Source organism: Lampetra fluviatilis, chromosome 22 (genome assembly GCF_964198595.1).
Source record: "Lampetra fluviatilis chromosome 22, kcLamFluv1.1, whole genome shotgun sequence".
In the NCBI taxonomy this organism is placed as follows: Eukaryota; Metazoa; Chordata; class Hyperoartia; order Petromyzontiformes; family Petromyzontidae; genus Lampetra; species Lampetra fluviatilis.
In genome coordinates this window covers 10,444,084-10,457,987 of record NC_136296.1, presented here as the reverse complement: position 1 = coordinate 10,457,987, position 13,904 = coordinate 10,444,084, and the positions used below count along the sequence as shown (strand labels likewise).

At 48.7% G+C, this 13,904-nt stretch overlaps 1 protein-coding gene across 1 annotated transcript in view; it reads right to left on the bottom strand.

Moving 5' to 3' along the window:
* Nucleotides 1-1,084: 1,084 nt before the first annotated feature.
* Nucleotides 1,085-13,904, bottom strand: part of LOC144938519 (uncharacterized) — a 97,437-nt gene continuing 84,617 nt past the window's right edge. The window contains exons 13-21 of the mRNA XM_078866410.1: nt 12,942-13,013; nt 8,868-8,903; nt 8,095-8,139; nt 7,300-7,332; nt 5,821-5,967; nt 5,414-5,468; nt 4,246-4,434; nt 3,410-3,487; nt 1,085-3,109 (exon numbers count right to left, since the gene is read on the bottom strand). Of these exons, the coding sequence (XP_078722536.1) occupies nt 2,922-3,109; nt 3,410-3,487; nt 4,246-4,434; nt 5,414-5,468; nt 5,821-5,967; nt 7,300-7,332; nt 8,095-8,139; nt 8,868-8,903; nt 12,942-13,013 (843 nt within the window). The 3' untranslated portion in view covers nt 1,085-2,921. The remainder of the gene's footprint in view (nt 3,110-3,409; nt 3,488-4,245; nt 4,435-5,413; nt 5,469-5,820; nt 5,968-7,299; nt 7,333-8,094; nt 8,140-8,867; nt 8,904-12,941; nt 13,014-13,904) is intronic.

Sequence of the window (13,904 nt, the reverse complement as noted above, 5' to 3'; positions counted from 1 at the left end):
ACTTTAATCAAATAATCCATGCAGATTAATTTACCTAAGTGCATTCATTGCTAGTGCCACTTACGATGCCAAATTGCAGAGCATATTCGTGAGACTTTAGCAATTCCTAAAGTATACTGAGCGTGTGAGGATTACTGATTAAAAGCATAATTTGGAGCAGTGGTTGCTAAGCTTTTTAGTGCCTACGGACCACTGTAAACCTTCAGCATGTTTTTTTTTTTGTCGAATCGCCATAGCATCAATTACATATCACCATGAAATGCAGTCGTTTTGTGACGAAATTTTGAGTATATCTGCAGCAGTTCCGAGGAACACTTCATCACAGCCTCGTGGACTGGCCCGGTGAGGCCATAGGTTGCCAACCGCGGATTCAAAAAGCATCGCCGATTGAGGCCATCGTCACTTTGTGATTTACAGTAGCACCAGAATCATCAACAATGCGAGGAATACAATAATTAACAAAATAACATTTCCTCAGACACACTTTTTTTTCTAAGCCTTTCTCAATGTTTTCGAAGCACCAATGAATGTTGATGTTAATCTAGTGCAATGTTAAACACCGGGTTATCAATAAAGTACTGTAATTGTTTAACGTTAAAAAGCAGGTTGCCGGAGCCAATACTCTGATCCCATAATGGATTTTGGGTTAAGCCACAAGGCCTCAGCCAATCACACGGATCAATGTCATGTTGAGGTTTTTGATATTTTAGTTTGTGACACACCCCACCCCCACACTATCATTCCCACTTAAGCTTTTTTATTTTAATTGACAGACCTCCAAGAAAAAAACCGTTATTTACGGTTATAAACTGCGTATTTGATACTTAATTGATTTGCTGTATGTGTATTTATATATTTTTTTACATTTCCATTATTTACATGTGTTTATATGCACGTGTAGACGGTGTGTATAAATACTAAATGTTTCATGAAACACATGCGCCACGATCGAGTTAAGTGGGTACTAACTGGCTCCTCCGTCACCAATTGGGATTGTACATTTTAACTTGTATCAAAAAAAAAACTCAACGGCAGATGAGCAGTGAAGAGGGCAACTAAAAAACTAGCAGTGGATGAAGCTTGCTGGAACCTTTACAAATGTTGCAGTCAAATTGTAATTCTGAAGGAATGCCTTTCAAGGGTTTGTTTGACAATAGTACATCTCCCAGTGCACGGGACAATCATTCAAAGTACAAATGAAGCTTCAATCTTGGTGATTAAAACTAGGAAGATCTTCCAGTAGGGGGAAAAAATCTAAACTAATTATTGAGCCATATTCAAAAGTGGTTTGAAAACCTCCTAATATAATCCGTTAATGAATTGCTGATCCGGAGATGGTGTCTTTCAGTTTACCAAATAAGTACTCTGGGTTGTATATTTTTACTGGTGAGCATTTTCAGACAGTCGTCGCAGTATTTGATTATATTATCGTTGATGCGACTCTATGCCACTCTGACCTATGAAGCGGCATTTGCCCATCAATTCACTATAGGTCCTCAATGCAAAAGAACAAAGCTAATATAAAAACTAAATCTAATAGGAAATGTCTAGCATCACGTATATGAGATAATACATAAATAACTAACACATTGCCAATTAGGAGGTAACGGAACTTAAATTGATAAACACCCACATGCCTGTTCATTTAAAACATAGGCGATAAAAACAACATGAAAAACACATAACATTTGAACAAGCGTGAAAATACATTTGTGTTGTTTTGTTTTTTGCATTTGAAAAAAAATATTTGTACCTTTTGGCTTTATTGTCATTGTATTACGTCGATGTTTTATCATTAAAGACACTAAAATATCGTGAATTTGGTTCCTGAGCATAACGTGGGTCGTGATAAAAAAAAATGTAAGAGAGAATTTTTAAGTACTGTACTCCTTTGCATCCCACAATATTAACGTGGAGAAAAAAAAATAACAACCCACAACCCTCAATTAAAAACCATTGTGTTGGAGCCACAGTATAAAATATCACAGGCTCAACTGTAACTGTTGGATCAATAAAGACGGCAAACCCTTTAAAGCAGTGATTAAAAAAAAACTGTCTCAGACAGTGGATGATAAAAGTAACATTTTCAAAGTCGAAATTTCAACACCGCATTGGACACTAACTTCAGTGGAAACGGACAAAAAAACACAAAGCTTTGTAGATGCCCTGTGTGCAAAAAAACCCGTCTGATATCCAAATCAGCCTCAGGGAGGTGTTATTTAATAACCGTAACGTGACCCTTCACAGGCTCACAGTTTCACAGGAATGCCAGCGGTGCCATAAGCGCACGTAGCGGATGGACGGTGGACACGCGAGTGGGTGGATTTAATATTTAAAAAAGTGTCAGGTTTTCTTTGGTGTGTTTGTGTGTTAATCCCAGGTGTACCTCGATTGTACTGCCGGAATTTTGTCACGAGATGAAACATCCGTTGGGAACTCTCACAGAGCAGTGCGAGGCCATCGTGTTGACGAGCGGCCCACGGAAGCGGATATTACAGAGCTACCTGCGAGATCCCTTCAAGTGACCTCTGGTGAGCACAGTAGGGGGCAGCACTTTCCCACATGAGTCTTAAGACTCGGATGAGGCTTATTTGGATAAACAAGTGGAATGACTCTTGTTGTATATTTGACTGTGAAAATGTGACGTTCCCATCCTCCCATTTGAGAGCGTGTGGCGTTAACAAGGTCTTGTTTCTGGCAATACATCTCCTTATCGAAGATAACTAAGAGCACCTCTCCGAAACTGCACAAGAAAAGAGGAACAATTTGGGTCTTTCATTTTGCGACGTAACAACAGAACTACACTTGCAATGTTTAAAAAAAACATTTTTTTTATATCCCTCCTCATTAACCCCATCATCATCATCATCGGTCTTAATTTTAAATTCATGTATTTTTGTATTTATTATACAGACGCCCTCTCAGTAGTTGGGGCCCTTGCTAAAGGGGTTCCGGCCCCCTCCTGCAAAATAGCACAAGGAGGGATCGCAGATCCCCGGGGGTCCCGGCAGGCCCGTCAGCCCCGGTTTCCCAGGATCGCCGTGTTTCCCAGGGGGTCCTGGTTTTCCCGGACGGCCGTCCTTCCCCTCCCCTGGATGCCCTGGGGGGCCTGCGTGAGAAGGCAAGGGGGAGGAACGGGGTAACAGAGGAAGTGTTCGGTTAACAAGCCGAGATATTGAGCCTGGTAAGCACGCACGACTGCACAGGTTTAATGCGGTTGAACCAAGCGTTGCTCGTATGTAGGAATGTTGACCTTCTTTCACACCGCACGCAGCCAACAGTGATCATTAATTGGAGGTGTGGAACCAGAACTTGAGGAACTAAAGAAGTTTCCAGAACGTGGAGCTCTGAAGAAATCTCATGAGGTATGTTTCAAGAACTCACTTTAATTTTCATCGCATGGACTTACCTGGGAGGCCAGGTGGCCCATCTACACCAGAGTATCCCACCCCTCTGCCACCCTTCTCGCCCTTGTTGCCTGTTTCGCCTGCGTGTGCGTAGGGGCAGACACAGCATCACGAGTCACACATAGATGCACGTATGTAGGTATATATGTTGAACTTCTTTCAAACCGTACATAGCCAACCGTGCTAATCGGAGGTGTGGTGGAAGGACAACAAACTTAACACAAGAAACAGTTTTCAAGAAATTGGTTCTCAATCGTGATAATTTTAAAGTGCGTGGCTCCAGTGGCTTCTGAGTATCGGAAGGAAGAGCGTTCCAGACTGTCGCAGAAGACCATCTGAAAGCGCGCGATGTGGCCACAATCTTTGTTCGATGGCCAGTCAAAAGCCGCTGACCGGAACAAGTGTGATGGTTTATATTCATTGACGTTGCTTGTGCACCACTGCCGCCGGCGGCAGCACCACTCAATAATTCGGCTATTGGCGAGGTTATCGGGTGACGTGTGCGCACACGTATAACATGCAGAGCCTTTTGTCAATCCACTGCTGGATGAAGGCCTCCCCCACTAACATGACTGCGATGTAGCGCTACCGCTCAGTGCGTACAACAACAACCGCCGCTCCCCACTAAGTGGCGGTGACGTCACCACGGCACTTGTGCCAGGCGGGGTGCACTTTGAGGCCGCCGTGACATGTTGAAGACCCGCTGGCAGGAGGTCACGGGACAGACACGAGGTGCCATGGGTCGCCTGACTGAGACGACCGGCGGATGCACATGCCGCGTGTACGACACGGACACACACAAACGACACACACACAAACGACGCACGTCGCCGCGCACCTTTCAGGCCCTCCGTGCCGGGCTGGCCAGGAATGCCGGGCAGGCCCATGCGGCCCGCCTGTCCCGGGAACCCTTGGAAGCCCCTCTCTCCGGGCGAGCCCGGCGATCCGGGGGTGCCGGGGACGCCGTCCCGCGACACGCACGGCTCGCACGCCGGCCGGGAGCTGTGCACCATCGCCGGGAGCTGGGCTGGATAAGGGGGGGGGACGGGGTACGAACGGTCAGAGGTCCGCCCGGTTTGTTCAGCGCAGCGCAATCGACGACCGATTCCCTCCATGAAATTGAAAATAAAATGATCAGCCAAATGTGACTGCGGGGCGCGCCGCAACAAACGGTGGAACGTGTTGTGTGAGTTGAAGGGTCTCTGTGTGAGTCTAAGGGTCTCTGTGCGAGTCTGTGGGTCCCTAAGTGAACTAACGTCTCTGAGGGCATGGGTGGAATTCACACATGTCTGAGTTGTAACTCCAGCAGCTGGAGTTGCAACACAGACATCGAACTATGTACGGGTGCTTCTCAATTCAAGTCCATGAGAAGTAAAAAAAAGCTTCGTGGCTGACGGCACGCGCAGCGTCAAAAGTTTGGTGAAATGTGAAGAACAAATTGGATTTGTAAATGTTTTAGGTGTTTTTTTGGTGGGGGTGGGGAGGGAGGTGAATTTTACCGTCGCACACATTTGTACATAGAGACACTCGCATGAATGCACGGACGTGTACACTGAATTCACAGTGTTTTGTTCACCTTAAGTTAATGTTTGGCGTGAACAGATCGTCATGTAGCAGTGGATTGACAAAGGGCGGAATATAATGTTTTTTTTTATTTTTATTATTTCTTTGTTAATTTTTTTTCAGTACAAATGCAAACAAACGAAGCCACTCGTCGTGTACGCTACAGCGGAGGTTTCCGCGCTCGATCGACACGACGTCCGACATTTACGCCCGTGAAAGAGCCCCCAGCACGTGGAACGAAACGTCGGACGCCACGACGATCGACGCGCGGCGGCAGCCTGGAAACCGCATCGTTCGTGCGACTTCAGCGCTTCACGTTCAAATCCGTTCAGCTTTAACAGGGTGAGAGGCCAGGATAGAGTCTCGTTTGCGAGGGTGATCCGGGCGGCCGGAGGTTTGCTCAGACCCACGCGAAGCGCAGCAAGCCGCCGCGGGGAACTTACTTCTCAGCATGTCGTAGCACACCTTGCGGATGTGCTCATCCGACACCGGGGTGCCCTGCGATGAAGAGCGAGCGCACAAGCAACCGGTGAGCGACCCATGCGGAGTTCCAAAAACGAGCATGCGTAGGTGCCACGCGTGAACATTGTTTTATATACGTACATTTATATAGATAAGCCCAGTGCACGTGGGATAATAGAAGAGTGTGCGTATGAAAAGGTCACTTCGGAAGTAGTTCTGCGTTACCACCTTTTCAGCGGGCCGCACGAGACGCTACAAATAAGACGTTGGCCTCGACGAGACGATGACAACGGCCCCAGCACGGTTAGAACGGAGCCGAGAAGAAGGTCGGACAATGAGAAAACAACAACAACGACGACGACAACGAGCGATGGCGAGCGATCCGTACCGGCTTTCCCTGGGCCCCTGGAAGCCCTTGCACCCCCCTCTCCCCGTCGAGGCCCCGCGGGCCCTTCGGCCCCGTGGGCCCCTGTGGCCCCATCTCGCCCCTGCGCCCGTCCAAGCCGCGCTCCCCGGGCACGCCGTGACTCCCTCGCTGGTCGCACCGCGTGCGGTAAAAGCAACGACAACAACAACAACAAAAACAACAACAAGAGCAGAAAGCAAAGTGGCGTCAGCGTGAGCAGCAGCTGTAGGCAGTGACAATGCATGGATTCGCCTGGTATACAGAAGGTTGCGGGTTCAACCCCGACTCTGATGCCTGCTGTATATTTGGAGTTTGCGCGTCTCTCTCTCTCCCCAATGGTTGCCTGAAAATTCCCCCACCCCCTGGTTCTCCGCTTTTTTTCCCTCCACCATCCGCAGTGCCCCGGGGTCGGCTTCCTTTGTGCTTTCTCCTTCTTGGTGGCGATCCACTTTGGCGTCAAGACGTCATCAGGGTCTCGACGTGGGCATCCCTCCGTGGCCCGGTGGACTACGGCGGCGCCCACCCACTTAGGCGGGTCGGCAGGCTGCTGCTGCTGCTTCTCCCGGTGTTCGAAGGGCCGAAGTTGTCGACGCTCACTCGGCGAGGACTCGAGGGTGTCATTGAACCGCCGCTTCCCTTTTGCCCTGCCCCTAGTCCACTTGCTGCCCACTTGAGAGCCGGGAGAAGTGGATCTTTGCGGGGAAGTCGGTTCTCGGGCGTGCGGGCGCAGTGGCCGGCTCCGTCGAAGTTTTTTTTTCTCCTTTAGAAAAACTTTCGTGACTGCAGGAATTCATATTCTTGGTTCTTTCGGTAAAGTCACGTAAAAAAAAACCACGACGTTTCGATCGCAACACAAGCGGTCTATTTTGATTTTCTGTCTACGTGACTTTACCGAAAGAACCAAGAATATGAGTGCCTTTTCTCCGTAGCAGCGCATGGGAATCAGTCGCACTGGCACGAGGTGAGGGTGTGGTGCGCACTGCGTCGTGCGGTCGCAGCGTGCAGTGGGGTTATAGACCCACTGGGGACGGAGCCGTTGTACGTTCGTTGAGCTTCTTTCGCACCGTACGTAGCCGAAAGCGCTAATCGGAGGTGCGGGGGAAGGACAACAAACTAAAACACGAAGAGCATACAGACAATTCTAGATTTGAAGCTTTCGTGACTGCAAGGAATCATATTCTTAGTTTTTTTTCGGTAAAGTCACGTAGGTAAAACATCAAAATTAATGAAAATTTTTTTTTAAAATTTTGATGTTTTACCTACGTGACTTTACCGAAAAAAACCTAAGAATAGCAGACAGACAAGCTAGCAACTCCACCCCTGGTTAATCGCGACACTTTAGAGATGGGTGTTTGCTAATAAATGAATGTATTTTCTACGTTTCACTGAATGTCCCCCGACACTAGTTCAATACAAGCAGACCTCAGACTCAACCACCACCGACATCATCATCATCCCTACCTCTCCTTTGATTCCATTTTTCCCGGGGTCCCCCTGCAGGTTCAGAAAGGGGATCGGCCACACACAGAACATAAGCACATTACACACAATCGTTCTCTCTCTCACACACACGCATTCAGATATTATTTGAGCACGTAAGTAGGCTTTCGCGACCAATATCCATAATGGAGGTTCTTTTGGATTCGATTTACGTAAACATAAATGCGTCGTTAAACCTGCCACCACGCGACCCAGCAAAATATTAAGGGTTTATCACGTAAACAAAACGTGTCAATCAGTTACTAGTTCAGCACGCCGCTTGTGTGTTGGAGAGTAAACCCAAAACATTTACAATTCGAGTGTCGTGATGTTTCGCTGATAATCACAACCAGCATCATCAGGCGACAGCCAGAATTCTGGAGCGATACAACCCAAAACACCTCTATAATGGTTTCAGATCGCAGCCGAATGCACTAACTAGCATTAAATGTCGATATGATGAGCATAAATTGTAAGTAATTGATTCTTCCACGTTACTCAATACACAAACCGTGAACAAAAAAAACCAATAAAATCAACGAATCTGTTGTTAAATCGGCAGTGTCATGAATGGCCTGGTCACAACCGGTACGTTTACAGCGACACACACACACACTCACACGTCATGGACATAGATCTCCCGTGTCGCCTTAACAGACTGTTTGAGCAAGTGCTCTTCGCGAGCGCCGATGAAAGCCGGGCACGGCGCACGAGGGGGGATGGGTGGCCAGCACCAACGCACGTCACGGACACAAGACGAAGACACACGCGACACACCTTGGGTCCCTGAATCCCCTGCGGACCCTCGATCCCGGGATCTCCCTGTAAAGGCACAAAAAACGCCGCAGAGGCCGCGTGTTTGTCGCGAGGAATCGTCCGAACGAGGGAATGAAGTCCAGGTCTGGAATTCCCTCCGCCCCCCCCCCCGTCCCCCAGCCATGCGTCCTTCACAACTCCGGGCTCCTGTTCAACTCCCGTCTCGCACGATAAGCCACTTCTTTGAGCTACCATTTGTGATAGACAGGTTGCAGTTCCGTTAAAACAACTGCAATCCATAACACGTGCCGGCTGAGAGGGAGTTTCACGTGGCAGCTGAGAGAGTGCTATGGTGACGAGATGCTAACTACCTCGCCTGGTATACAGGAGGTCATGGGTTCGATCCCGACCCTGTCGCCTGCTGCTGTATATTTGGATTTTGCGTGTCTCGCTCCCCCCGTGGCTTTTTCTCCGGGTCCTACGGTTTTTCCCTCCACATTTAGAATCAACGTCACGCATCTAGGGTATTTGGCTGCCATACATTTACACGTGATAAGCCGCTTCGTTGAGCTGTAGTCTGAAAAAGAACCGCATAGTTCAGTGGGCCTTACCTTGTAAAATAGAAAATAGTTGAATAGTTTAATGGTTTTAAAAGTTTAGTAGTTTCTGCGTGCGCCCCACTGTTCCATGTCATCGTCCGCAAAAAGTGGCCGCGATCAAACGTGGCGCAATTGAAACGCTCGACCGTAAAAAAAGAAGTATTGCGGGCGTCTTGGGTCATCGCGAGCACTGACCTGTGCACCCGTACGGCCGTTCTGTCCATTGTCTCCCTGTCGACAAAAAAACCAAAAACCCAACAACAGCAAAGCGGTTAACGAGTATTAATGATGAACATTTTAGTTAAAAAAACGATCATTAATGATGAACATTTTAGTTAAAAACACGATTTTTAATGACGAACATTTAGTTAAAAACACGAATAGGACAACGATGGGTGGCACCTGGACCGTTTTTTTTTGGTTTTGAATTGTCACGCGAGGCAGCGAGTCTGTGCGGACAATTTCAGCTCGTTCGGCTTCGTAGATCAGAAGATATTAAGCGTCAAAGATTCCAAAGAACACAATAAACAGACAACATTAATTATAATACTAATAACGAAAATGTCTCAACCTTCTTTGAAATGTTACCAATCCCTGGCCTAGGCACTAGAGGGAATCATTGCATCGCATTGGTGGATAAGGGGCCATCCATTGAGTAGGTTACGCAAAAAATCTGTCAAAACGTGACCCCCCTACCCCTCCCTGTACGCACGCGGACTTTGTACACCCCCCTCCCCCCACCTGCGTACGCACGCTTGACGCACCCCCCCCCCCCCGCGAATCCTATAGAACGGCCGATATTTAATCCACGCAGAAACGATCGAGGATTAATAACATTAACGTGTTTAGGCAAACGGAAATTCCACCGCCGGCTGCATTAAAGACTTAAGTTTGCGTTCCTTGGCCACTTATGTTGCCGAGCTGCGTGATAGCTGCAGTCAGGGGCACGGTGGCACACAAGTGACACCTCTCCCACAATCCAACTTCTTCCGGTGGTACTTGTTGTCTGACAGCTGAAGAAGCTGAACTGTGGCGCATTTGAAGGCCAACGTAGACCAATTATTATCGAGGCTTCACCCCCCCCCCCGTTTCCTACGCGTAGGTACATTGTCAGTAGACCACCCATACGCAAGCGTACGCATTTGGGTTAACCCCCCCCCCCCTCCATGAGTACGCACTAAATGGATGGCCCCTAAATGCACCAGGCAAAGATCCACGTCCGTGAAAGTTGCGGGGGAAACCACAGGGAAAGCCGCAGAAGGGTTCATATACATTGAGCACAAATTTTAAAAAAATCCATTGTTCATCTTCCAGATCCTTTGAAAGGAACCACTTTAAAACATGAGCTAATAAAAAATGGGAAAATACAAAAAAAAGACGAAGATTTTTGCGAACGATAAAAACAGCCAGTAATGTGACTGTGAAGTGAATAGAAAAATATACGTGCGGTCCTTTGATTGACCATACTTCTCCACGCTGGTCAGTACTGTATAGTGAAGTGGGGGTGGGGAGATGGTAGGGTGGTGTAGCGGTTAGCACCAGTGACGATTATCTAAACCAGTCCTGGGCCTCCCCTAGGTCGACTCACCCTGAAATGAGTAGTTGGTGTGGTGTGTAAACATTGCCAATTGGGAGACAAAGGCGGCCGGGCGTGGTGCTGGCCACCCACCCTCTTCTGTGCTATGCTCGCCTTCATAGGTGCTCGCTAACAGCACTTGCCCCAACAGTCTGTTAAGCCTATACGGGGGATCTTTGTCTTGGGGGGCGAGACCACATCAGATATCACTTGCTCTCGGAAGGCCGTGCGGCTGATGGAATGAGTAAAACATACTTTCATGTTTTTACGTGGAGGGACAGATCGGTGAAAGTGTATTGTCTCCTTATTTATTTTGTTACTAATATTGTATCATGCTTTCCCACCTGATGACCGACGCTTGTGTTGCGCCCGAAACGTCGTGATTTATTTTATTTCATACCTACGTGACTTTACCGAAAGAACCAAAGAGTATGGATTCCTGCAGTCCCTAAAGCTTCAAATCAAGATTCTATTATTATTTTGTGTTATGTATTATACAATTTTGCATAGAACCGTAACCCATGCCGAACAGGGAGGGTTCTTGCCTTTAAACATCTATTTTTAGCGAGCATCACTCTGCTGACGAGACACTGCACGTGAAAACCGGTCCAGAGTTTTGCTTGTGTTGAACCTATTCTGCTGAAATGATACAGTCCCAGAAGGCCACGCGGCTGATGCGATGTGTAAAAAATATATATAATAATAATTTGACGTGGAGGTATTCATTCAGCTAGCCGGCTTCACGGCGCAACGTGCAAACCACTACGCCACCAATCCACGTTCGTTTTAAGGTTGAGGCCACGTGGCAGTAGTTTTTTTTACGCCAAAATTCTCGTCATTGACCCCTCCACCACCCAACGGGATTTGTCACAAACACACAACAAATATGATCAACATGTGCCAACGTATCGGTCCGAATCTGACCGACAAAGCTCTTCACTGGCGGCTTTAGACTTGTCACGACCTAACATCGTCACCGCTCCACTCCCAAGTTGAAGCAGCGCCCCCATTCTGCGTCTCTCCAGAAATAACGAAGACGTTAGAGGTCCCTTGACCTCTTGGCTTTCCAAACCACGATTATCCAGCCGCATTTGCTTTCGCCAGCGAGCAAGCAAGCAAGCTCTCAACCATTTCGTCCCTCTGGTTCTCATCAGCAAAGTCAGGCTTGTTAAACAATGCTGCCGAGTTGCCAGATGTTGTTGGCAAGAGCACGTTCTCAAGGAGTGGGCTTAAAGGTTTTTTTAAATTCCATTTACAGTACGCAAATGAAAAAAACCTTCGCGCGTTTATAAATAGATTAATGTACTGGGAACAGCGGACCAGTGAGCGGTGAACGCGTCTCACCGTACCTCTGGCACTTCCAAAACTATTTTTTATTTGACCAGGTAAGGCCCACTGAGCTGTATAGCTCTTTCTTCAGAAGCGACCTGGCCACCAACGATAGCGCAACGAAGTGGCTTATCAGCACGTGGAAATGTATTGCAGCCAAATGCTCTGAACGCACGATGTTGATTCTAAATGTGGTGGGAAAAACCGAAGGACCCGGAGAAAAATCCACACGACTACGGGGAGAGAGGACATGCAAACTCCAAATACACAGCGGGGGTCAGGGTCGGGATCGAACCTACGACCATCCTATATACCAGGCGAGCTAGTTAACATCTCGCTACCATGGCACTTGACCCAAGAGCTGAGAATTCCGCGCACAAAGCGCCGCCAGACCAACAACGAGATTGATGGCGCCACGTTAGCGCGATTTGTGGCGAGTGTGATGCGCGCAAGAGTAACAATGAAAGTAACGATAGAGGTTTGTTTTTTACTTATTTTTAAATAACTTTTTTATTTTCCCTACAGAGCATCCTCCGAGCCGGTGGGGGGGGGGGGGGCCTTCGGTGCATTTTACACGCGGCAAGCAACTCACGTCACATCTCGAACAATTGTAAGGGCACCCCCAGTGGCAGCTGTCCTTGCACGGCACGCGGTGACTCAGTGCCTGGCCTCCATGTGGCGGGCTGGGGGGGGGGCGTCTCCCAGTGGGGGAGTGAAGACGGCGATGTGAAATCCCAATCGAGTTATTTTCCGGGATCTTTTTTCTCTCTTTTTCCTCGCAACTAATTCTCAGCTCTTGGTCAAGTGCCAAAGGGGTTACGGGTGAGATACTTCCACCGCCGTCGATACGTACGCTCCCCTAGCAACGTCACCGCTGTGCCTAATACGTTGTGACGTTAGGGAATCGTGTACACTGCGAATTCGTACCGTCAGTACGCGCACACATACACGCACACCGCAATGATGTAATAGCGAGATGTTATCTCCCTCGCCTGGTATGCAGGAGGTCATGGGTTCACTGCCGACCTTGACGCCTGCTGCTGTATATTTGGAGTTTGCGTGTCTCTCCCTCTCTCTCCCCGTGTTCGCGTGCATTTTTCTCCACGTCCTCCACATTTAGAATCAACGTGCGTTTTAGAGGATTTTGCTACTGCTATAAATGTCCACGTGATGATAAACCACTTAGGTGAGCGATCATTTGTGGCCAGGTCAGTGGGTCCTTACCTGCTAAAATAAAAAAAATGGTTTTAGTTCAGTTTCAAATTAAATTCCAACCGAGAAGACTCGACAACGAGTCGAGAACGACACGCGACCGCTGGACCGAGCCACCGACCCAGCCGGATGATAGCCACGGACAAACGTACCTTCAAGCCCGGACTTCCGGGCAGTCCCGGCGAGCCGGGCAGGCCGGGGAAGCCCGCGTCCCCTTGCTTGCCCTGCCGGCACAACGGAGAGATTGTGAACGTCTGTAGGGGGGTGGTGGGGTGGTGGGGTGGTGGGGTGTGCTGGAGGGTGCTGGGGGGTCACGTCTGTTCGTGTCATGCCTTGGCGACGCAACGCACTGAGACACTCGTCACATTTCTTTAGAACAGCCTGTTGCGTGCTCGTTTGTTGCCCTTCCCCCCCGCACCTCCGATTAGCATGATCGGCTGCGTACGGTGCGAGAGAAGTTCAACATACGTACATACGTCATGGGATCGTGGAATTGCCAACGCTGACTTCTCCGGGCTCATTTAAGTAGGGGGAAATCTCTTGCGACGATTGCGGCCAAGAGTTGGTGGTGGTGGTGACAGGGGACCCGTGTTTCTTGACTTGGGGGGGGGGGGCAACCGCCAAACCGATAAAAGCCTAAGAGCCGCTGGCTGAGTAAAGGCAAGCGCAGGGACGCGTTGCGTGGAATTAGAGAGTGGGCGTCCGCGTGCGTTGCCAGCAGCTGGGTTTATTCCGCCGAGGACTTTGGCACGGGGAAGGAAACTCAAGAGCCCTGAGAAAAACCCACCGCACGCACGGGGACATCGCTCAGAGCACCGCGGGACGCCCGGCAGTTAAGACGGCTGTCGTTTTCGGCCACGTTCTGCCAAACGTGAGCGGAACCCAAATAGATGAACTAAACTAAACTTTACTTTTTATTTTACCAGATAAGGCCCAATGAGCTATGCAGTTCTTTTTCAGACTGCAGCTCAACGAAGTGGCTTATCACGTGGAAATGTATGGTAGCCAAATACCCAAAATGCGTGACGTTGATTCTAAATGTGGAGGGAAAAACCGGAGTACCCGGAGAAAAAGCCACGTGACCACGTGGGAGAGAGACACGCAAAATCCAAATA